General features: G+C 34.6%; 1 protein-coding gene across 1 annotated transcript in view; it reads left to right on the plus strand.

Moving 5' to 3' along the window:
* The window catches only part of KLHL4 (kelch like family member 4), a 121836-nt gene that overhangs the window by 87328 nt on the left and 7590 nt on the right, over positions 1-26918 (plus strand). Inside the window, 2 exon segments of the mRNA XM_015084587.3 lie at positions 694-856; positions 2615-2827. Of these exon segments, the coding sequence (XP_014940073.3) occupies positions 694-856; positions 2615-2827 (376 nt within the window).

The raw sequence follows: 26918 nt of genomic DNA on the forward strand, positions 1-26918 counted from the left end.
AGTCTGATTCCTAGACATATCTTAGAAACGTATCTTACAGAGAAATTGAAGCAAGTTTTTAAAATCTAATTGATATTACTAAGAAAGTAAAAGTAATTAAGTTATACCCCTGAGGTGCTGATTGGGATGGTGAAGAAGATGGGGGAAAAGGCCAACTGTGTGAATTCCCATAGAAGTAGTTAGATAGGGACTATTCATAGTATCTAATGGAACAAATTTCTAACTAAACCTCAGAAATCCCTGCTTATTGGGTTATTTCATGGGAATTTTTTAATCACTGTAATAAAAAGCAGGGAATAGAAATACATGACACAGTCTACAATTATAAGAATTATCTAAGATTCAGTACCTATATCTCAATCTCATCTATCACTTACAATTTAAAAGATGATGTTGAAATTATGCCAGAAAAAAAAATGTTTCCTTTTTCTATTGCATCCCTAGAAATGGTGTGTTCTACTACCTCTTTTAACTTCAGTATTACAACAATGATAACCTTCCATGATACAGAGATTATGCCTGAAATTTCCCTAGGGTTAAGAGGTCATTTTTAGTTTCATATCAAGATTATTAAATTATTAATGCACACACAAAGTCATTTAAGAAACAAAAACAATTTTTAGCTTTCAAAATAAATAATATCCATTTTGTTTGGTATATCTAAGTGAACCCTCATGCTTTTTTATCTCCTAGGTGTAGCCACACTTGAAGGACCAATGTATGCTGTCGGTGGTCATGATGGATGGAGTTATCTAAATACTGTAGAAAGATGGGACCCTGAAGGATGTCAGTGGAATTATGTGGCCAGTATGTCAACTCCTGGAAGCACAGTTGGTGTTATTGCATTAAACAATAAGTGAGCAAATCCAAACATTAATGCTCTTTACTCCCGGCTCATGTGATACAACACTTCAGAGATGTGATCCAAAGCATTGTCAATGACCAGGACATCCTAGTAGCCAGTAGTAAAAGGCCTGTGTTGGTACTTTCCCTTCATTATATGGAAAATACTTGTCTAAAATGAACATTTAATTAAATATTCTGCAGTCCTCTGCTACTCAAGTATAGTCCTGTGACCAACAGCATCAGCATTACTTGAGATCTATTTAGAAATTCTGAATTTTAGCCCCACCCTAGACCTCCTGAATCAGAATTGGCATTTTAACAGGATATTCAAGTGGCCTGTGAGCACATTAAATTTGAGAAGCACTTTTTTAGGCCAACAAGTTCAATTTTACCCTCGAGAAGTTGCCACATTTTACGTCATAACTTTTTATTATTAAAACTTTGGTTAGTCTTGTAATAGGGTAAGTCTTTGTCTTCTTTATCATTCACTGTCCTGAGTGTTCAGGGCTCCCAATTCCAGAATTACACTGAGTCCAATCTTTCTGAATCTTTCTGCCTTCCTGATCACTTGTATATGAGAGCAAGGTAACATATTAAAGGTGGCTAAGATCTTGAATTGTTACTCCTTTAAGGTAATTATGTCCTTTCAGATAAGGGACCTTTGGAAACAATAAACAGCACATAGGAGGGACTTAAATGATGACAATTTTAGACACCAGGAGAGATCAGTGGCAGGGGACAACCTTGGTATATGTATTGACTATATATAAAGTCAGTATTTCATCGTACAGCTGGGTCCAGTAGAAATTGCAGCACAGATAGTTTGTAGCACCTTGTATCAGAAGTAGGACATGGTTGTAGTTAAGAGGATACCCAGCCTTACAGTGTCTTAGAGCTTAAAATACTCCTGCATCTGATTATCTTTGGCTTGACCTGAATATCAGGTGACTTGGAAACAATCTCCTACATATTACAGAGCAGATTGAAATAATCAAATTTGACTAATTTAATTTTATTTTGTTGACTTGATATTATTTACAACTGAACATGAAGGGCAGTTATAGACATATGGCTTAGTAAATGTTTATCTTCTTTATTGATGAAGGATTAAATTTAAATGGATTAAAAAATACTGCTCATCATAAGAATTGACATTCTACAATTTATGGGAGAAATAATAGCCAATATGCCTTCTTAGAAAAAAATCCAGTTTGTTGATTCTTATTCCCTTTATTATTTATTGTTAGTCTTCCTAGTGACAAATGTTTTTTTTAAATATTGAATAAAGCAGTTCATAAAATAAAAGGTATTCTAATGCTAACCATTTGAACCTAGCCAAAATTGTAAGGTTACTAGAGTTAGTCTTTGGAAACATCCAACTTTCCCTTTTTGTATTTTAATTTTCCAGATTTATTGAGGTATAATTGACAGATACTGCCAATGCTTTTGATATATCCTTTCTTTCTCTGTCTTCATTTCTCATGGGATGTTTTAATCTATTGTCTCATACTTTCACAAAAATAATAAAGCTGGGGAGGTTTGGAGTAGAGTGGACCTTGGCAAGTGCCTTTTGTTATCTATCCATTCACAAACTCAGGCCATCCATTAAAAAATACTAAGGTAGTAGAATATATAGTCATAAACTTGAAATGCTTTGTACAAGTTTTTTTTTTAATTTTTAATCTATGCACAAATTAAACATGTTTTACACACACACACAAACACACACACACACACATACACATACTTCTGTTCTTTTTTTTTCTAGGCTATATGCTATCGGTGGTCGTGATGGAAGTTCCTGCCTCAAATCAATGGAATATTTTGACCCGCACACTAACAAGTGGAGTCTATGTGCTCCAATGTCCAAAAGACGTGGAGGTGTGGGAGATGCAGCATATAATGGATTCTTATATGTTGCTGGGGGTCATGATGCCCCTACTTCTAACCATTGCTCCAGGCTTTCTGACTGTGTGGAACGGTAAAATGTTTAGATTTATTTATGTATATATGTATTTTGTTATTTATCTATTTTTCAGAAATGAGAAAGATTTTCAGGCTACCAGAAACTAGTCTTCCAAATAAGTGTTAATCCTTTCAGAGAATTAATCTTTTGTGAAATTGCACACTTACTCCTAGACTCAAAGTATTTTGAAGAAAATTTTCAAATGTATTTTATTTCCATCATAAGAAATATATTCTTTAAATATTTTAACATTTATTTATTTTTGAGAGAGAGAGAGAGTGAGAGAGCGACAGAGCATGAGCAAAGGAGGGACAGAGCGAGACGGGGACACAGAATCTGAAGTAGCATCCAGGCTCTGAGATGTCAGCACAGAGCCTGATGCGGGGCTCAAACTCACAGAGTATGAGATCATGACCTGAGCCAAAGTCAGAGGCTTACCTGAGTGAGCCACTCAACCGCCCCAAGAAATATATTCATTAAAATGTTTTTTATTGTTTGATAGTTACCCTATAAAATAATGAGATAAAAGGATGTAAGAATAAAGAAATTTAATGCCAAATTATATTACTCAAACTATTCACCGTCTCAAATCAATATGACTTCACTATTTCAAAAAGTTATATATTGGTCCCCAAAGGATGAAGACTTACCACCACAAAATATACAGAGAGAATTCCCCCAAAAGAGATGTTAATTATACTCTGAAAAATAACTCTATTTCATTAAGTGTTTATTTTTCCAAAGGTAACTTCTTTGAATGGGAGGCATTCATTTGGATAAAATGTGATAGGGCTGTTCAACAACTTAGACATATGATTTTTGGTTACAATACACTCCCTTCAAGATAGAAAATATATATGTACACAAACATAATAGGAAAAATTTACCATTTAACCACTTTTAAGTGTTAAGTGGCATTAAGTACATTCACATTGTGAAAATGTTACCATCATTCATATCCAGATCTTTCTTTTGTCTCCTCAAACTGAAACTCTTTACTCATTAAACAAAAAATCTCTATTCCTCCCTCATCTCAGATACTGGCAACCACCATTTTATCTTCTGTTTCTATGAATTTGACAATTGTAGGAGCCTCATAAAAGTGGAATCATAAGTAGTTATCCTTTTGCGATTGATATATTTTATGAATAACATAATTCTTCCAAGTTCATCCATGTTATACCATTTGTCAGAATTTTATTTCCTTTTAAAGCTGAACAATATTACATTATATGTACATATTACATTTTGTTTTTATTCATTCATTCATCAGTGAACAGGTGGGTTGCTCCCACCTTTTGGCTACTGTGAATATTGCTGCTATGAACATAGGTGTACAAATATCTGGATGATCTCTGGTTTCAATTCTTTTGGGGATATACTAAGAAGTGAAAATATTTAATGTTAATAGTATTTTTAATTTTTTGAGGAGTATCCATACTATTTTCCATAGCAGTTTCACTATTTTATATTCCCATCAACAAAGCTAAAGTGTTCTAATTTCTGCACATCATCACCAACACTTGTTATTTTTGTTTTACCTTCTTTTCAATAGTTAGCCCAATGTATTTCAAGTGGTATCTCTTCATGGATATAATTTGAGTTTCCCTAATGATCAGTCATGTTAAGATATATAGATATAGATATAGATATAGATATAGATATATAAAATCTGTAGATCACATGGGTGATATTGCCACTTTAACAATACTGAGTCTTCTAATCCAGAAACATTAGGCATCTTTCTGTTTATTGGTGTCTAATTTCTTCTTTCCATTGCAGATACATTTTATCTATCTTTCTAGCCTAATTGCTCTGGCTAGGATTTTCAGTACTATATTGAATAAAAGTGGTAAAATTGTCATCCTGATCTTGAAGGAAAAGTCTTTAGTCTTTCACCACTGAGTATGATGTTAGCCCTGTGTTTTCCATATATGGCCTATATTATGTTGATTTTTTTTTTTCTATTCCCAATTTGGTCAGTGTTGTCATCATAAAAGTAAAATGAATTTTGTCACATACTTTTTTCTGCATCAGTTGAGATGATCATGTGTTTTATTTTCCCCTTCATTCTGTCAATGTGTCAATTGATTGGTTTTAATATAATCACCCATCCTTGCATTCCAGGAATAAATCCTACTTTACTATGATGTCTTATCATTTTAATAGTGCTGGTGAATTCAGTGTGCTAGTATTATGTTAAACTTTTTTGTATCAGTATTCATTAAAGATACTGTTGTGTAGTTTTCTTATTGTATCTGGCTTATTGTGTCTGGCTTTCATGTCAGTGTAATGTTTACCTTATAGAATAACCTTAGAAGTGTTACTTCTCCAATATTTTGAAGCATTTGAGAGAGATTGGTGTTAATTATTCTCTAAATGTTAGAAAGGATTCAACAACAAAGTCATGTGGACTAAGGATTTCTTTTGTTGGACAGTTGTGATTACTCGGTGGGGGACTTGATCTTCTTAAAACTATAGCTCTGTTCAGATTTTCTGTTTCATGATGGATCAATATTGGTACATTGTGTGTTTCTAGAAATGTATCCATTTAATAAAGGTTATGAAAATAGTTGGTGTACAATTGTTCATAACACTCTCTGTAGATCTTTTTTTTCTGTAAAATTGGTACTGCTATGTTCCCTCTTTTTTCTGTTTATAGATTAAAGGAAGTCGTTTCATGTGAAATTGTAATTTGGTATTTGACATTTTTAAATTGTTTTATTTGAGTGTAATTGACACATAATGTTACATTATTTTTAGGCGTACAACATAGGGATTCAACAAATTTGTGTATCATGCTATGTTAACCACAAGTGTAGCTTCCATTGCTATTATAATACTAACACTATTTAATATCATTGGTTATATTTCTTATGCTGTTACTTTTATTCCCATGTCATTCATTCCATAACCAGAAGACTATCTCCCACTTCTTTCACAACTCCTTCCACTCTGGCAGCCATCACTTTGTTCTCTGTATTTACAACTATGACTCTGTTATTTTTGTGGGTTTTTTTTCATTTTTTCTTCAATTCCACATGAGTGAAATAGTAAGGTATTTGCCTTTCACAGTTTGACTTTTTTCACTTAGCATAATAGTCTTAGTCCATCCTTGTTTTCACAAATGCAAAATTTTACTCTTTCTTTTTTTCTTTTTATGGTTCCACAGTATTCTAGTGTGTGTGTGTGTGTGTGTGTGTGTGTGTGTGTGTGTGTGTGTATCTTATCTATTTATCTATTGATGGACATTTAGATGCTTCCATATTGGCTATTGTAAATAATTCTGCAATAAACATAGGGATGCATATAACTTTTTGAATTAAGATTTTTGTTTTCCTTGTGTAATTACACACAGTAGTAGAATTACTGGATCATATGTTATTAATATTTTTGAAGTTTTGAGGAATTTTCATACTGTTTTCCACAGTGACTACACCAATTTACATTCACAACAATAGTCTGTCAGGCTCATTTTCCTCCACATCCTCACTGACACTTGCTACTACTTGTCTTTTTATTTTAGCCATTCAGAAAGGTGTAAGGTTATAGCTCACTGTGATTTTGATTTCCATTTCCTTGATGATTACTAACGTTGAGCATCTTTTCAAGTGGCTGTTGAATATATGAATGTCTTTTTTGGAAAAAAATAATGTCTATTCAGGTGCTTTGCCCATTTTTAAATCATATTGTTTACTTTCTGCGTTGAGCTATAAGACTTCTTTATATGTTTTGGATATTAACTGCTTTTCGGGTATATCATTTGCAAATAACTTCTACTATTCAGTAGATTGTTTTTTAGTTTTGTTGATTGTTTCCTTAGCAGTGAAAAAGCTTTTTATTCTGACGTGTTCTTTTGGTTTATTTTTGCCTTTGTTTTCCTTGTTTTAGGAACTCTATCTAGGAAAATGTTATTAAGTCTGATGTCTGAGAAATTACTACCTGTGTTCTTTTTTAGGAGTTTTATGGCTTCAGGTCTCACATTTAGGTCTTTATTCCCTTTTGAATTTAATTGGTGTATGGTGTTGGAAAGTGGTTCAGTTCCATTCTTTTAAAAATACCTGTGCAGTTTTCATATGACTTCTTAGAGAGACACTTTTCCCATTGTATATTCTTGCATTTTTGTCATAGACTAATTGACCACATAATAGTAGATTTGTGTCTGAATTTTCTTTCCTGAACCATTGTTCTATGTGTCTATTTCTGTGCCACTACCATACTATTTTGATGACTGTAGTTTTGTATTACATCTTGAAATCTGGCATTTTGTGATACATACAACTTTGTTATTCTTTCTTCAGATTGCTTTGGCTACTTGGGTCTTTTGTGCTTCCATACAAATTTTAGAATTTTTTATTTTATTCTATGAAAAAATGCTTTTCACTGTTACAGTGATTAAATATCTATATATATCACTTTGGAAAATATGGACATTTAAAAATATTAATTTTTCCAATCCATGAGCATGGACTACCTTTCCATTTGTTGTGTAGTTTTCAATTTATCTCATCAATTTTATTTTATTTTGTTAAGTTTTTACTTCAATTCTAGATAGTTAACATATATAGTAAAATTGGGTTCAGTTGTAGAATTTAGGTTTCGCCACTTACTTATACGATGCTAATCACAACAAGCATCCTCCTTTTTTTTTAACACTTCCAAACTCACTTTATTTTTTATGTTAAATATAATTTATTGTCAAATTGGTTTCCATACAACACCCAGTGTTCATCCCAACAGGTGCCCTCCTCAATGCCCATCACCCACTTTCCCCTCTCCCCCACCCCCATCAGCCCTCAGTTTGTTCTCAGTATTTAAGAGTCTCTTATGGTTTCCCTCCCTCTTTTTCTGTAACTTTTTTTCTTCACCTTCCCCACCCCCATGGTCTTCTGTTAAGTTTCTCAGGATCCACATGAGTGAAAACATATGGCATCTGTCTTTCTCTGCCTGACTTATTTCACTTAGCATAAAACCCTCCAGCTCCAACCACATTGCTGCAAATGGCCAGATTTCACTGTTTCTCATTGCCAAGAAGTATTCCATTGTATACATAAACCACATCTTCTTTATCCATTTATCAGTTGATGGCCATTTAGGCTCTTTCCGTAGTTTGGCTACTGAAAGTGCTGTTATAAACATTGGGGTACATGTGCCCCTATGCATCAACACTCCTGTATCCCTTGGATAAACTACTAGCAGTGCCATTTCTGGGTCATAGGGTAGATCCATTTCTAATTTTTTGAGGAAACTTCACACTGTTTTCCAGAGTGACTGCACCAGTTTGCATTCCCACCAACAGTGCAAGAGGGTTCCCGTTTCTCCACATCCTCTCCAGCATCTATAGTCTCCTGATTTGTTCATTTTAGCCACTCTGACTGACGTGAGATGGTATCTCAGTGTGGTTTTGATTTGTATTTCCCTGATGAGGAGTGACGTTGAGCATTTTTTCATGTGTCTGTTGGCCATCTGGATGTCTTCTTTAGAAAAGTGTCTATTCATGTCTGGTGCCCATTTCTTAACTGGATTATTTGTTTTTCAGGTGTGGAGTTTGGTGAGTTCTTTATAGATTTTGGATTATAACCCTTTATCTGATATGTCATTTGCAAATATCCTTTCCCATTCTGTTGGTTGTCTTTTAGTTCTGTTGATTGTTTCCCTTGCACTGAAGAAGCTTTTTATCTTGATGAGGTCCCAATAGTTCATTCCTTCTTTTAATTCCCTTGCCCTTGGAAATGTGTCATGTAAGAAATTTCTGAGGCTGAGGTCAGAGACGTTTTTTTCCTGGTTTCTCCTCTAAGGTTTTGATGGTTTCCTGTCTCACATTCAGGTCCTTCATCCATTTTGAGTTTATTTTTGTGAATTGTGTAAGAAAGTGTTTTAGTTTCATTCTTATGCAACAAGCATCCTCCTTAATGCCCATCACCCATTTGCCCACCCACCACCCAACTCCCTCCATCAACCCTCAGTTTGTTCTCTATAGCTAAAAGTCTCTTATGGTTTGCTTCCCTTCTCTCTTTTATTTGCTTCTACATGTTCATCTGTTTTCTTTCTTAATTTCCACATATGATTGAATTCATGTGGTATTTTACTTTCTATGACTGACTTATTTTGCTTAGCATAATACACTAGCTTTATCCACATCATTACAAATGCCAATATTTCATTCTTTTACATCACACCGTATGTATCTACCCCATTATCTGTATCCATTCATCAGTCAATGAACATATGGGCTCTTTCCATACTTTGGCTGTTGTTGATAAATGCTCTATAAACATCAGGGTGTATGTGCCTATTTGAATAAGTATATTTTTATCCTTTGTGTAAATAACTAGCAGTGCAACTGCTGGTTCATAGGGAGGTTCTGTTTTTAACTTTTTGAGAAACCTCCATACTGTTTTCCAGAGTGGCTGCACCAGTTTTTCATTTCCACCAAAAGAGTAAGAGGGTTCCTCTTTCTTCACATCCTTGCCAACATCAGTTGTTTCCTGTGTTGTTAATGTTAGCTTTTCTGACAGGTGTGAGGTATCACATTTACACTTTTCATCCATTTTGAAATAATTATTGTGTATGGTGTAAGAAATGGTCCAGTTACACTCATGCATTTTGCGTTCCAGTTTCCCCAACACCATTTATGGAAGAAAGTGTCTTTTTCATTGGATATCCTTTACTGCTTTGTCAAAGATTAGTTGACCATATAGTTGTGGACCTAATTCTGTGCTTTCTATTCTGTTCCATTAATCTATTTGTCTGTTTTTGGTGTCAGTACCATACTGTTTTAATGACTACATCTCTGTAATATAACTTGAAGTCCACAATTGTGATGCCTCCAAGTTTGCTTTAATTTTTCAAGATTTCTTTGTCTCCTGGGGGTGTTTTGTTGTTCCATACAAATTTCAGGACTGTGTTTTCTAGCTTTGTGAAAAATTCTGGTGGTATTTTCATAGGAATTGCATTAAATGTGTACATTGCTTTGGGTAGTAGTTTAACAATATTTGTTCTTCCAATCCATGAGTATGGAATATTTTTTCCATTTCTTTTGGCCCTATTCAAATTCTTTTGTAAGTGTTCTATAGTTTTCAGAGTACAGATATTAGTACTTTAGTTAGGTTTATTCCTCAGTATCTTATAGTTTTTGGAGCAATTGTAAATGAGATCAATTTCTTGATTTATTTTTTCTGCTGCTTCATTATTGGTGTATAGAAAGGGAACACATTTATGCACGATAATTTTGTATCCTGTGACTTAACTGAATTCTTTTGTCATTTCTAGTAAGCTTTCTGATGGATTATTTCACTTTCTACACAGAATATCATGTCATCTGTGAATTATGACTTCTCCCTTGCCAATTTGGATGACTATAGTTTTGAGTTTTCTGATTGCTGTAGCGAGGACTTTCACTACTACGTTGAATAGCAATAGTGATAGTCACATCCCTGTCTTGTTCCTGATCATAGAATAAAAACTCTCAGTGTTTCCCCTTTGAATATGATATTAGCTGTGGGTCTTTCATATATTTCCTTTATAATGTTGAGTTATGTTCCATATATCCCTACTCTGTTGAGGGTTTTTATCAAGAAATAAATGCTGTATTCTTCAAATGCTTATTTTGCATTATTGACAGGATCATATGAACCTTATCCTTTGTTTTATTAATGTGGTGTATCATGTTTATTTTTATTTGTGAATATTGAAATGCTTTCAGCCCAAGAGTTAATCCCACTTGTTTGAGTTAAAAAATTCTTTTAGTGTACTGTTGTATTCAATTGACTAGCATCATGTTGAAAATTTTTGTATCCATGTTCATCAGGGATATTGGTCTATAAATTTCCTTTTTAGTGGGGCCCTTGTGTGGATTTGGAATCAAAGTAATCCTGGCCTCTTATAATGACTTTGTACATTTTCTTTTCTATTTTGGAATAGGTTGAAAATAGGTATTAACTTGTATTTAAATGTTTGGTAGAAAACCCCTATGAAAACATCTGTCCCTGGATTTTAGTTTGCTAGGAATTCTTTTTTTTATTAGTGATTCAATTCATTTGCTGGTTGCAAGATTATTCAAGTAATAGAAAGTATTTCTTCCTGTTTCAGTTTTGGTAATTCATATGTTTCTAGGCATTTATCCATTTCTTTGATTGCACAATTATTTAACATATAGTTTTTCATAATGTTCTCTTATAATTGTAGTTCTGTGGAGTTGGTTGTGATCCCTCTTCTTTTTTTTAATTGGTACCAATATGTGAATTTATTTTATTTATTTTATTTTAATGTCTTAATATGCAATAATTTTACAAATAGGGACCACTTTCCCTAACCTATTAACATGCTTTACCAGCTGATCTTTTTCCTATAAGTTAAATAGAAGACTTCCTTTTTAATAATTCCTTGGCATAAGTTATAATTTGCTTTAATCAACAGTTAAGTGCTTATTTATAAACATTTGTGTGCATTCATCTGCATGAAATATGTTAGATTGATAAAGATTTCTTAGTTGACTTCCAAAAGTCAACTAACATGTACGTGTCAGACATATTACTGATATACTCTAGCCAGAAGAGAAATTTTCACCAAATCCTTACTTTTCCTAATGTGAACACATTAATAAAAGAGATTTGATGCTTAGTATTTCTTTTGTAAGCAAGTGTTTTCTTCTCAGTGAATTGGTGTGTTGCTTGGAGTGGGTAAACATCAATGAAGAGTTGCTAGTGTCAGTTTAATTAGCTTTTTTTTAAGTTATTCAGGCTTGAGAGCTGTATTGTCTATAAGTTTAAATGCACTGTTATTAATCTCTTTCCAAGATTATCCATCCCATATGTGTGTTTTTTTTTTCTAGAGACCCCTTTAAAAAGTCTTTGTTCATGTGGTTAAAGAATATTGCATTTATCCCATCAGTTATTTGTGCACAGAACAAATGAGGAAGGGAGAACAATTTTGATTTAGAATGCTTCATTAGGGCAGAATTCGTGTTGTTTCACTCTAAGCAGTAATAAAGTATTTTATGTGCTAAGCACTGTGCTGAGCACTTGACTCTAACTGCTACTCTGGGTAGTTGGGGTATATACTGTAGATGGAGAAAAACTGACTCAAGCTGACATTGATCCTTCACTCATGATACCAGTAGTGGTAAATTTTCTTTTCACCTGTACGGTGATTATCCTTTCATAGCAGAGGCATTACTGGTCTCTAAAATCTGGAGTACTCCAGAGATGTATTCCATGAACATAGAACAACATACATTGTGCAAGATGTTGATTGGTGTAATATATAAGAAAAAAGAGGTTTTTAGCCAAAAATTGGGTAAGACTTAGTTAAGGTATGTTCACCAATTTTCTTTACTTTAACACTTTCCAGAACTACTAAACATCTGTGTTTCATTTTATTTTATTTTATTTTATTTTATTTTGTTTTGTTTTATTTTATTTATTTCCTTTAAATTTACATCCAAGTTAGTTAGCATATAGTGCAACAATATTTCAGGAGTAGATTCCTTAATGCCCATTACCCATTTAGCCCATCCCCCCTCCCACAACCCCTCCAGTAACCTTCTGTTTGTTCTCCATATTTAAGAGTCTGTTAAGTTTTTGTCCCCCTCCTTATTTTTTGTATTATTTTTTCTTTGCTTCCCTTATGTTCATCTGTTTTGTATCTTAAAATCCTCATATGAGTGAAGTCATATGATATTTGTCTTTCTCTAACTAAATTCGCTTAGCACAATACTCTCCAGTTCCATTCCACGGAGTTGTGAATGGCAAAGTTTTATTCTTTTTGATTGTCAAGTAATACTCCATTGTGTGTGTGTGTGTGTATATATATATATATATATATATATATATATATGTATATATATATATATATATATATATATATATATATACCACATCTTTATCCATTCATCCATCGATGGACATTTGGGATCTTTCCTTGTTTTGGCTATTGTTGATAGTGCTGCTATAAGCAGTTTGGTGCATTTGTCCCTTCGAAACTGAATACATGTATCCCCTCGATAAATACCTAGTAGTGCAATTACTGGATCCTAGGGTAGTTCTATTTTTAATTTTTTGAGGAACCTTCATACTATTTTCCAGAGAGGCTGCCCAGTTTGCATTGCCAACAACAATACAAAAGAGATCCTCTTTCTCTGCATCCTCGCCAACATCTGTTGTTGCCTGAGTTGTTAATGTTAGCCGTTCTGACAGGTGTAAGGTGATATCTCATTGTGGTTTTGATTTGTATTTCCCTGATGATGAATGATGTTGAGCATTGTTTCGTGTGTCAGTTGACCATCTGGATGTCTTCTTTGGAGAAGTGTCTATTCATGTCTTTTGCCCATTTCTTCACTGGATTATTTGTTTTTTGGGTGTTGAATTTGATCAGTTCTTTACAGATTTTGGATACTAACCCTTTATCTGATATGTTATTGCAAATATCTTCTACCATTCTGTTGGTTGCCTTCTGGTTTTGCTGATTTTTTCCTTTGCTATGCAGAAGCTTTTTATTTTGATGAGGTCCCAGTAGTTCATTTTTGTTTTTGTTTCCCTTGCCTCTGGAGATGTGTTGACTAAGAAGTTGCTGCAGCAAGGTCAAAGTGTTTTTGCCTGCTTTCTGCTCGAGGATTTTGATGGCTTCCTGTCTTTCATTTAGGTCTCTCATCCATTTTGAGTTTATTTTTCTGTATGGTGTAAGAAAGTGGTCGAGGTTCATTCTTCTGCATGTCGCTGTCCAGTTTTCCCAGCACCACTTGTTGAAGAGACTGTCTTTATTCCATTGGATATTCTTTCCGGCTTCGTCAAAGGTTAGTTGGACATACGTTTGTGGGTCCATTTCTGGGTTCTTGGTTCTGTTCCATTGATCTGTGTGTCTGTTTTTGTGCCAGTACCATACTGTCTTGATGATTACAGCTTTGTAGTATAGCTTGAAGTCCAGGATTGTGATACCTCCTACTTTGTTTTTCTTTTTCAAGATTACTTTTGCTATTCTGGGTGTTTTCTTGTTCCATAGAAATTTTAGGATTGTTTGTTCTAGCTCTGTGAAGAATGCTCGTGTTATTTTGATAGGTATTGCCTTGAATATGTAGATTGATTTGGGTAGTATTGAAATTTTAACAATATTTGTTCTTCCAATCCAGGAACATGGAATCTTTTTTCCTTTTTTGTGTGTGTCTTCTTAAATTTCTTTCATAATATTTCTATAGTTTTCAGTGTATAAAGTTTTCACCTCTTTGGTTAGGTTTGTTCCTAGGAAATTTACGGGTTTTGGTGCAAATGTAAATGGGATTGATTCCTTTATTTCTTTTTCTGTTGCTTCATTGTTGGTGTCTAGGAATGCAACCAATTTCTGTGCATTGATTTTATATCCTTCCACTTTGCTGAATTCAAGGATCAGTTCTACCAGTTTTTTGGTTGAATCTTTTGTTTTTCATATGGAGTATCATGTTATCTGCAAACAATGAAAGTTTGACCTCCTCCTGGCTGATTTGGATGCCTTTTATTTCTTTGTGTTGTCTGATTGCTGAGGCTAAGACTTCCAATATTATGCTAAATAACAGTGGGGAGAGTGGACATCCCCATCTTGTTCCTGACCTCAGGGGGAAAGCTCTCAGTTTTTCCCCATTGAGGATGATATCAGCATTGTGTCTTTCATATATGGCTTTTATGATCTCCAGATATGATCCTTCTATCCCTACTTTCTTAAGGGTTTTTATCAAGAATGGATGTTGTATTTTCTCAAATGCTTTCTCTGCATCTATTGAGAAGACCATGTGGTTCTTGTCCTTTCTTTTAGTGATGTGATTAAACACATTCATTTTTTTGCAGATATTGAACAAGCGCTACCTCCCCGGTATAAATCCCACTTGGTCGTGGTGAATAATTTTTTAATGTATTGTTGGATCCAGTTGGCTAATATCTTGTTGAGGATTTTTGCACCCATATTCATCAAGGAAATTTGTCTCTACTTCTCGTTTTAGTGGCGTCTTTTTCTGGTTTTGGGATCAAGGTAATGCTGGCTTCATAAAGAGTTTGGAAGTTTTCCTTCCATTTCTATGTTTTTAACTTTTTGGTTAGCCCATTTATTCTTTAGTAAGATGTTCTTCAGTCTCCAAGTATTTGTTAACTTTCCAAATTTTTTCTGGTGGTTGACTTCGAGTTTCATAGTGTTGTGGTCTGAAAATATGCCTGGTATGATTTTGGTCTCTTTGTACTTACTTAGGGCTGGTTTGTGTCCCAGTATATGGTCTATTCAGGAGAACGTTCCATGTGCACTGGAGAAGAATGTATATTCTGCTGCTTTAGGATGAAATGTTCTCAATATATCTGTTAAGTCCATCTGGTCCAGTGTGTCATTCAAAAACACTGTTTCCTTGTTGATTTTTTGATTAGATGATCTGTCCATTGCTTTGAGTGGGGTGTTGAAGTTTCCTACTATTATGGTATTACTATCAATGAGTTTCTTTATGTTTGTGATTAATTGATTTATATATTTGGGTGTTCCACATTTGGCACATAAATGTTTACAATTGTTAGGTCTTCTTGGTCTAGAGACCCCTTAATTATGATATAATGCCCTTCTGCATCTCTTGATACAGTCTTTATTTTAAAGTCTAGATTGTCTGATATAAGCATAGCTACTCTGGCTTTCTTTTGTTGACCATTAGCATGATAAATGGTTCTTCATCCCATTATTTTCAATCTGAAGGTGTCTTTAGGTCTACAGTGGGTCTCTTGTAAACAGCATATAGATGGTTCTTGTTTTCTTATCCATTCTGTTACCCTATGTCTTTTGATTGGAGCATGGAGTGTATTGATGTTTAGAGTGAGTACTGAAAGATATGAATTTATTACAGTTATGATGTTTGTATGTTTGTAGAATTGGAGTTTCTGGTGGTGTTCTCTGGTCCTTTCTAATCTTTGTTGCCTATACACACACACACACACACACACACACACACACACACACACACATCTTTTCTCCCTTCAGAGAGTCCCACTTAAAATTTCTTTCAGGGCTTGTTTAGTGGTCAGGAATTCCTTTAATTTTTGTTTGTCTGGGAACCTTTTTATCTCTCCTATTTTGAATGACAGCCTTGCTGGAAAAAGAGTTCTTGGCTGCATATTTTCTTGATTCATCACTGTAAATACATCCTGCCACTCCTTTCAGGCCTGTCAAGTTTCCATGGAAAGGTCTGCTGCAAACCTGATATATCTTCCCTTGTAGGTTAGGGACTTTTTTTTTCCCTTGCTGCTTTCATGATTCTCTCCTTGCCTGAGTATTTTGTGAATTTGACTATGATATGCCTTGTTGATGGTCAGTTTTTGTTGAATCTAATGGGGGTCCTCTGTGCTTCCTGGATTTTGATGTCTGTGTCTTTCCCCAGGTTAGGAAAGTCTTCCACTATGATTTTCTAACATAACCCTTCTACCCCTATTTCTCTCTCTTCTTCTTCTGTGACCCCTATGATTCTGATGTTGTTCCTTTTTAATGAGTCACTAATTTCTCTAATTCTTAAATCGTGCTCTTTTTCCTTAATCTTCCTCTTTTTTTCTGCTTCATTATTCTCTATAAGTTTATCCTCTACATCACTGATTCTCTGTTCTGCTTCATGCATCCTTGCTGCTGCTGCATTCATCCATGATTGCAGCTCAGTTATAGCATTTTTAATTTCATTCTGGCTATTTTTCCTTCTTTTATCTCTGCAGAAAGGGATTCTAATCTATTTATGACTCCAGCTAGTATTCTTATTATCGTGATTCTAAATTCTGACTCAGACATCTTGCTTGTATCTGTATTGGTTAAATCCCTGGCTGTCGTTTCTTCATGCTCTTTCTTTTGGGGTTAATTCCTTCGTTTTGTCATTCTGAAGGGAGAAAAGGAATTAATGAGTAAGAAAAATTGAAATTAAAACAATTAAAATTTAAAAAGATTAAAATTAAACACACACACACATACACACAAATCGAATAGATGATGCGAGATCCTAGGTGTGTTTTGGTCTAGGTGTTGAAAGTGGTTTACAGACTAGAGAAAAAAAAAGGAGGGGGGAGGAAAAAAAGAAAAGGAAGGAAAAGAAAAAAAAGGAAATTGTTTGAGAATTTGAAAAAAAATGAATACAGTGAAGTAGACCAAAAAGAGATGATGGGGTAATATAGAATTTGAAAAAAATATATAAAGAAGAGTAAAGAATATAGTAGAAAAATTAAAGAAATTATTTTTAATAAAAATTAAAAATAAATATGATTTTTTCTTTTTCTGTATTCAAGATAAAAGAAAAGAATCAAAAAAGAGAAAAAGATTTAAAAAAGAAAAAAAAAGAAAAAAGGAAATCCTATGAAAATTTGAAAAAGTGAGTACAGGGTGGTAAACTAAAATAAAATGATGCAAGTAAAATAGAATTTGAACAAGTTTACATAAAAACAAAAATATATTAAATAATTAAATAAAATATTTTAATAGAAATTGAAAGTAAAAATGAAATTTTTCTCTTTCTGCATTCAAGAAAAAGAAATGAAACGAAAAAGGGAAAAAAGGAAAAAGAAAGAAAAAAGGAAACTGAAGCTTTGGAAAGGTGAATACACTGAGGTAGACTCAAATAAAATGATGGAAGTAAAATAGAATTTGAGCAAACTACACAAAAGTAAAAAATATAGTAATAAAAATTAAAGAAATATATTTTTAATAAAAAATGAAAATAAAAATGAATTTTTTCTCTTTCTGTATAAAGAAAAAGAAAAGAAATGTAAAAGAGAAAAAGAAAGAAAATTGAATAGAGGAACCCTCTAACAGATTGAAGTAGGACTGAAATTACTTTGTTTTCCCTAGAAGTCAGTCTATGTGGTACTTATAGTCCATAAACTAAGTCAGTGGTGGGTGAAATTTGTGTTCTTGAGGAACGACGTTGGCCCAGTTGGGTAGGGCTCAGTTTTAACTGTTCTTCTCTCCACTAGATGGCGCTGTTAGCCTACTGGGATGGATTGTTGCAGAGTTCCTGGGTGTGTATGGGCATGCGTGGGAGTGGTGAAAATGGCGCCACCCAGCTACCCAGTCTGTTCTCCGGATCAGCAATTGTGCACCTGTCCTCTGTCTTCAGCTTTGGTCCACTCCCTGCTTTTTCACTCTCCATGACCAGGCCCCAAGCAGTACCTCTCTCCTGAGTTTTGTCTCAATTGCAGCTGTTTTCCCCGGTCCCTTACTTCTGAAGGACTGCTGCTTTGACCTGTTCTGCCCCTCTGTGGGAGGGGTCTCACCGAGCAATGGCCGAATGAGCAATGGCTGAATGCTGGCTGCACCCAGAAACACTTGCTGGACCCTGCTGCTGCTGGTGCCTGAGACTGTGGCCAGGTGCCAGCCCACCCCAGTAAAAGTTCACGAGATAGTGTAGCAGCAGTGTTTCAGGGATTATGGAAAATCACAACATACATCTGGCACCAGGGTTCCACCCTTAAGGACCTTGTTCCAGCACCAGCAAATGTGGCCATTTTCTGGGATCTGCTGGGACCAGGTGGCTTCAACATCTCTATCAAATGTCCTTCAAGCAGTGGAGCCGCTTTTCCCCGTGTGGCCCAAGAACCACCCGGACCCCACTTTGTTCCTGGGGATTCGCCCTTCCCACCAGAGCACCGCCAGGTATCGAGCTGTGGAATTGCAGACTCTGTGCTCCCCTTGTTTACAGTCTTAATGGAATTTAAACCCTCTCCTTTCTCCTTTCTCCTTTCTCCTTTCTCCTTTCTCCTTTCTCCATTTTTAGTTTAGTCCCTGTGGCTGTTTCCAATTTTCCACTTTCTCTCCAGCTGCTTTTGGGGAGGGGTGCTTTTCCTGTATTCTTCCCCCTGTCCCCAGTCTCCATCCTCTCTCCACCCGCAAAAGTGGTTCCCTGCCCTCTGCAGCTTCTCGCTCCCCAAATTCACGTCTATGTGCCTTGTACCTGCTGAATTCTGTGGTTCAGTTTATGCAGATTGTTGTGTTAATCCTCCAGTTTTTCTAGGTGTGTTGGATGGTTTAGTGTTGGTCTGGATGTATTTCATGGATGCAAGAAACACAAAAAATTTCCATGTTGTTCCTCCATCTTGGCTCCTCTCTGTTTTCTTTTTTTAAGCCTTCTACCAAGATATACCCTTTAATAAGGGAATTTAATCCATTGGCATTTAAAGTGATTACTTAGAAATAATTACTATTGCCATTTTGTTATTTGTTTTTATATATCTCATAGCTATTTTGTCCCTCCTTTCCTCTCTTCCTGCCTTCATTGTGTTCAGTTGATTTTTCATAGTGACGTCTTGATGCCCTTCTCAATTCCTTTTTGTATATTCTATAATATTTCTTTTGTGGTCATCATTGGGATTACAAATAACATTCTAAAAGTTTACCAATCTTTTTTAAATTGACACCAAATTAACTTCAGTTGCATAAAAATACTCTAATCTTTACAGCTCTGCCTTCTCCCCTGTTTTGTTATTGATATAACAAATTCTGTCTTTATATATTGTGTACCGATTAACATAGCTTTATGATTATATTCATGCTTTTGTTTTTTACAATCTGTAGAATAAAAAGTAGAGATACAAACCAAAATTAAAATAATATCTAGTTTTATTAATAACTAGCCGATGTTTTTACTTGTACCAGTTAACTTTATATATTCATATATACATATTCTATAAATATAAATATTTATTCATATATTCATATGACTCTGAGTTATTGTTTAGTAATTTTTTATTACAACTTGAAGAACCAACTTTAGAATTTCCTGTAGGACAGATTTGCTAGAAGTAAAATCCTTTACCAATAGCTTATCTGGGAGTGTCTTAATATTTCCCTCTTTTTTGAAGAACAGTTTTGCCAGATATAGAATTCTCAGTTGACAGGATTTTTCTTTCAGTACTCTCAATATACATTCCGACAGTTTTCTGCTAAAAAATTTGCTCGTAATCTTATTGAGGATGCTTACATGTCAAAAATTGATTTTGTCTTGCTGCTTTCAAGATTCTTTTTGTGTTTGATGTTCAACAATTTGATTATATTATCCCAGTGTGGGTCTGTTTATATTTGTTCTGCTTGAAGTTCACTTAGATTCTTGGATTTGTAGATTCCTGTTTTATTCACATTTGGGAAGATTTAAGCTATTATTTCTTCAAATATTATTTCTTCCTCTTCCACTCTCTTCTGCTGGGACTTCCAAAATGCCTATGTTGATCCAATTGATGTTGTCTCATACGTCTGTTAGACTCTGTTAACTTTTCTGTAGTTTTTGCTCCCTAGACTTCATAATTTTAAATGACGTGTCTTCAGGTTAACTTATTTGTTCTTCTTCCTGCCTGAGTTTCCTACTGACTGCCTCTAGTGCTTTTAGTTCCAGATCTTTTAGTTTCCTTTAGTCTGTCTTTCTTTTAGCTCTTTGAACATATATATGATAGTGGACTTAATGTCTTTATCTTGTATGTCAGATACCTGTGTTTTTACAAGGATGTTTTCTAGAGATTTCTTTTGTGTTTTTTTAAATGAAACTCATTTTCCTGTTTATTTGTATTTTTTGTGATCTTTTATATAAAATTGGGTATTGGAAATTATATACCTTTCCAGTCTCTGAAGACTGGCTCCATGCATGGGAAAACCATCACTAATTGGCAGGTCATCTTCTGTGCCTGGGATCAACCCAGTATGAAGACTTGAGGTCTTTTCAGACATTTCTTGGATGTGTGTTTCCTCAACTTTTGTATGTGTGTGTGCCTGTGTGTGTTTTGATTCTCTGTGTATATGACAGTTTTTAAATGTCTTATTTTCCTTAAGAGTTTAAGCCATGCTGCTTCTTAAGCTTTAGCTGTTCTCTTATAATCTTCAATCAGTTATCTTTTTCCCAAGTTGTGTATATATTGGTAATATCCCTACATGTTTCACAAGCCATGTGTTCTACAACTTCCCATGAATTTTCTTAACCTGAGATCTGGGCTGTGTCACTTTTGACTCTCTGATATCTGAATTATGTAACAGAGAATAATCTGTCTTTCAGCAACCAGAGAGGTTAGATTCTTGCATATTAGGTCTGTTATTTTCTCTCTGGTTCAAGGAAAGGAAGTGGGATCGGGTCACTGCTTTCTACAAACCATGATGTCATTTGCTGGGAGGGTTGGGGGCAAGGACAAGTGAAAATATCACAAAACTGCCTACTGATTTGAATGAAGCTTTTTCTTGACTGAGAATTTATTTGGCTGTGGATCTTTGAATGATTTCCAGAACTCCTATAGTTATTTCAGCTAATATCCATTTATTTAATGTTTCTGTGACAGCATGAGATCCTAGAGCTTCTTGGTCTACCAGCTTGCTGACATAACTCACTACTGATGCAACATTAGAAACAATATAAAAATCACATGAAAATCACTTTGGGTTACCTGCATATTTGAAAGATAAAGCTGAACTTGTTATGTCCTTTATTTATATACAGAAGTACAATAAAGAAATTATATGTAATTACAAATGAAAAGGACCTTGAAAATCTAGTACATCCTTATCACCATACAGAAGTGGAAGTTGAAACCCTCTTTGGTTAAATGAAAAATAGTGGCAAAAAAGATTTTGTAAAATTTGGAAACTAATCATATTTGACTTTCCATTTCAATATGAAACCAAAAGCTCAGTATATTACACTCAGGAAAACTGATATAATTAAACCTCAAGCCAATAATTTCTACTTTTGTAATGCAGAATTTTGGCATGTGTACCAAATTTTAAGCTTTTACTATGCACGTGCATGTGTGTGTGTGTGTGTGTGTGTGTGTGTGTGAAGGGGAATTGTGTTTCTCTTTTAGAAAGACCAAAAATATATAGTAGAATAAATATTTGTTTAAAATCCACTGTAAGATTCCATTGTGTATATAAACCACAATTTCTTTATCCATTCATCAGTTGATGGGCATTTAGGCTCTTTCCATAATTTGGCTATTGTTGAAAGCATTGCTATAAACATTGGGGTACAAGTGCCTTATGCATCAGCATTCTGTATCTCTTGGGTAAATTCTTAGCAGTGCTATTGCTGGGGCATAGGTTAGATTTATGGATAAAGAAATTGTGGTTTATATACACAATGGAATACTACGTGGCGATGAGAAAGAATGAAATATGGCCTTTTGAAGCAACATAGATGGAACTGGAGAGTGTTATGATAAGTGAAATAAGTCATACAGAGAAAAATAGGTACCATATGTTTTCACTCGTATGTAGATTCTCAGAAACTTAACAGAAGACCGTGGGGGAGGAGAAGGGGAAAAAAGTTAGAGAGGGAGGGAGCCAAAACATAAGAGGCTGTTAAAAACTGAGAACAAACTGAGGGTTGATGGGGGATGGGAGGGTGCAGAGAGTGGGTGAGGGGTATTGAGGTGGGCACTTGTTGGAATGAGCACTGCGTGTTGTATAGAAACCAATTTGACAGTAAATTTCATATTAAAAAAATAAAATCTACTGTAAGAAATTGAGAAAAGAATAGTTTCTATTGAAATTTTACTTTATTATTAATTGATCAATTTATTTATTTAAATTTTATTTTTTTCAAGTTTTTATTAAATTCCAGTTAGTTAACATATAGTACAATATTAGTTTCAGGTATAGAACTTAGCAATTCATCATTTACAACACCCAGTGCTCATCACAAGTGCCCTCCTTAACACTCATCACCTATTTAATTGCCTAGATAATTTGTTGATGCCTTCTATAGACCAAAATGTAGAGAGCATACAACTCACAAAAGATTTGGTACAAATCCACCTGTCAGAAAATATATACACACATTCAAAATCTCATACTTGTATCCATAAAAGGTAAGTGTAGTTTTCATTTTAAGTAATGGTACCTAGACACCAGATTCTATTTTTATGCCTGTGAAAATATTTGAGTTTTTAAAACATAGAATAACTATAGCCTCCTCTTTATATAAACTATTGATATTGGAAAAGACTAGATCATAAGCAGACAATATCAGGAATTACTATATTTGAGAAAATGCAACTTTATTAAAAGTAGAAACAAATTCATGTAAAACAAATTATGCTATTTTAAGTTTCCAGTAATACTTAAAACTGTATTGGAGTTATACATTCATGAGAAGGTGAAGCCAAAGGGTGGCCATATTCTCCATATTGATATAGAGAATTTATGTCCTTTACCAAAATATTAAAAGTAACCTACAAGAGTTTTATACAAAATAACACAGTACTGTACAAAATTACATTTAACAAATAAAAAGTCATGAAGGTTTGTTACTATGAAAATCAGACCTGCCTTCACAAAGTTTCTTCTTAATTAAAAATTAAATCATGTAAATTTATAGACAGAAATAATATTCTAAGCACTTATAATAGCAATTTTATTGTAAGAAATCCAAATTAGTAAGAGATTTTTATGTATATTAGAATCCATGCTTTGTTCTATTGCAGCTTTGGAGGCTTCTTATTGAATCTTCTTATTGAATCTTAGTGGTATAACTTGTGTTGCATTTGCTTGGTTCTTTGTATCTAAATGCATATGTGTACAAAACAAAGTTTGGTAGAAAAATATGTATTTAATAAGAAAAATTCTAGAATACATAAAATAATTTTTTAATGTTTATTTATTTTTGAGAGAGAGGAGGGGGAGACAAAGAGAGAGGGAGACAGAATATCCAAAGTGGGCTCCTCACTGACAGCAGAGAGCCCAATGTAAAATTAACTTTATAATTTCTTAAAGTGTCTATATTTATTTAAATAGGCATTCACACATGCAACTAGAAAAATATAAACTCAATTCATATTTTATATAAAAAAGTTCATAGTGCAGACTACAAAACTAAGTATTCGACAAACATATCCTAATACTTAAATGTTTAATCTTATTTACTGACATAGTTAAATTTACAAACATATTTATTTTAAAAAATCAGATATATTAAAAAAATTAATGGAAAAAAAGAGCACTTCCCATATACCAAAAAATGTATAGTATACTAGTTAAAAGTATTAAGTTTGGAGTCAGACCAATCTGAGTTCAAATCCCAGGTCTACTATTTACAAATTATGTGACCTTGACCCAGTTAGTTTACATCCACTAACAACAGTTTCCTCATGTGAAAAATTAAAGGGATAATTATAGCGTCAACATCAGAAAGCATAATATGATAAATAATAAGGCAGTAAGCACACTTCCTGGCACCTGTTAAGTACTCAGTAGAAGTTATCTGATGGTATTGTATATGTTTGTATTGTTTTTGTAATGATTATTATTGTTATTACTATTATTATCCCCTTATTGGTGTTTTCCTTCAAAAGACCTTAAGAAAATGGCAAGTGTTAAATTATAATTTTCAAAAAATTATAATTATGGCTTTCATACAAACATAAAATTAACATGGGTCAAAGATTTTATGATTCGTTAACTAATGAGGCAATTTATACGATGTTAAAACTGAATCTTTCAAAGAATCTTTTTTTTTTAATATATGAAAATTATTCTCAAATTGGTTTCCATACAACACCCAGTGCTCATCCCAAAAGGTGCCTTCCTCAATACCCATCACCCACCCTCCCCTCGCTCCCACCCCCCATCAACCCTCAGTTTCTTCTCAGTTTATAACAGTCTCTTATGCTTTGGCTCTCTCCCACTCTAACCTCTTTTTTTTTTTCCTTCCCCTCCCCCATGGGTTTCTGTTAAGTTTCTCAGGATCCACATAAGAGTGAAACCATATGGTATCTGTCTTTCTCTGTATGGCTTATTTCACTTAGCATCACACTCTCCAGTTCCATCCACGTTGCTACAAAAGGCCATATTTCATTCTTTCTCATTGCCACGTAGTATTCCATTGTGTATATAAACCACAATTTCTTTATCCATTCATCAGTTGATGGACATTTAGGCTCTTTCCACAATTTGGCTATTGTTGAGAGTGCTGCTATAAACATTGGGGTACAAGGGCCCCTATGCATCAGTACTCCAGTATCCCTTGGATAAATTCCTAGCAGTGCTATTGCTGGGTCATAGGGTAGGTTTATTTTTAATTTTCTGAGGAACATCCACACTGCTTTCCAGAGCGGCTGCACCAATTTGCATTCCCACCAACAGTGCAAGAGGGTTCCCATTTCTCCACATCCTCTCCAGCATCTATAGTCTCCTGATTTGTTCATTTTGGCCACTCTGACTGGAGTGAGGGGATATCTGAGTGTGGTTTTGGTTTGTATTTCCCTGATAAGGAGCGACGTTGAACATCTTTTCATGTGCCTGTTGGCCATCCGGATGTCTTCTTTAGAGAAGTGTCTATTCATGTTTTTTGCCCATTTCTTCACTGGGTTATTTGTTTTTCGGGTGTGGAGTTTGGTGAGCTCTTTATAGATTTTGGATACTAGCCCTTTGTCCGATATGTCATTTGCAAATATCTTTTCCCATTCCGTTGGTTGCCTTTTAGTTTTGTTGGTTGTTTCCTTTGCTGTGCAGAAGCTTTTTATCTTCATAAGGTCCCAGTAATTCACTTTTGCTTTTAATTCCCTTGCCTTTGGGGATGTGTCAAGTAAGAGATGGCTACGGCTGAGGTCAGAGAGGTCTTTTCCTGCTTTCTCCTCTAAGGTTTTGATGGTTTCCTGTCTCACATTCAGGTCCTTTATCCATTTTGAGTTTATTTTTTGAATGGTGTGAGAAAGTGGTCTAGATTCAATCTTCTGCATGTTGCTGTCCAGTTCTCCCAGCACCATTTGTTAAAGAGACTGTCATTTCTCCATTGGATGTTCTTTCCTGCTTTGTCAAAGATGAGTTGGCCATACGTTTGTGGGTCTAGTTCTGGGGATTCTATTCTATTCCATTGGTCTATGTGTCTGTTTTTGTGCCAAGACCATGCTGTCTTGATGATGACAGCTTTGTAGTAGAGGCTAAAGTCTGGGATTGTGATGCCTCCTGCTTTGGTCTTCTTCAAAATTACTTTGGCTATTCGGGGCCTTTTGTGGTTCCATACGAATTTTAGGATTGCTTGTTCTAGTTTGGAGAAGAATGCTGGTGCAATTTTGATTGGGATTGCATTAAATGTGTAGATAGCTTTGGGTAGTATTGACATTTTGACAATATTATTCTCCCAATCCATGAGCAGGGAATGTTTTTACATTTCTTTAAATCTTCTTCAATTACCTTCATAAGCTTTCTATAGTTTTCAGCATACAGATCCTTTACATCTTTGGTTAGATTTGTTCCTAGGTATTTTATGCTTCTTGGTGCAATTGTGAATGGGATCAGTTTCTTTATTTGTCTTTCTGTTGCTTCATTGTTAGTGTATAAGAATGCAACTGATTTCTGTACATTGATTTTGTATCCTGCAACTTTGCTGAATTCATGTATGAGTTCTAGCAGACTTTTGGTGGAGTCTATCGGATTTTCCGTGTATAATATCATGTCATCTGCAAAAAGCGAAAGCTTGACTTCATCTTTGCCAATTTGGATGCCTTTGATTTCCTTTTGTTTTCTGATTGCTGATGCTAGAACTTCCAGTACTATGTTAAACAACAGCGGTGAGAGTGGGCATCCCTGTCGTGTTCCTGATCTCAGGGAAAAGGCTCTCAGTTTTTCCCCGTTGAGGATGATGTTAGCTGTGGGCTTTTCATAAATGGCTTTTATGATCTTTAAGTATGTTCCTTCTATCCCGACTTTCTCAAGGGTTTTTATTAAGAAACGGTGCTGGATTTTGTCAAAGGGCTTTTCTGCATTGATTGACAGGATCATATGGTTCTTCTCTTTTCTTTTAATGTGATGTATCACGTTGATTGATTTGCGAATGTTGAACCAGCCCTGCATCCCAGGAATGAATCCCACTTGGTCATGGTGAATAATTCTTTTTATATGATGTTGAATTCGATTTGCTAGTATCTTATTGAGAATTTTTGCATCCATATTCATCAGGGATATTGGCCTGTAGTTCTCTTTCTTACTGGGTCTCTGTCTGGTTTAGGAATCAAAGTAATACTGGCTTCATAGAATGAATCTGGAAGTTTTCCTTCCCCTTCTATTTCTTGGAATAGCTTGAGAAGGATAGGTACTATCTCTGCTTTAAACGTCTGGTAGAACTCCCCTGGGAAGCCATCGGGTCCTGGACTCTTATTTGTTGGGAGATTTT

The sequence above is a fragment of the Acinonyx jubatus genome, chromosome X (genome assembly GCF_027475565.1).
Source record: "Acinonyx jubatus isolate Ajub_Pintada_27869175 chromosome X, VMU_Ajub_asm_v1.0, whole genome shotgun sequence".
In the NCBI taxonomy this organism is placed as follows: Eukaryota; Metazoa; Chordata; class Mammalia; order Carnivora; family Felidae; genus Acinonyx; species Acinonyx jubatus.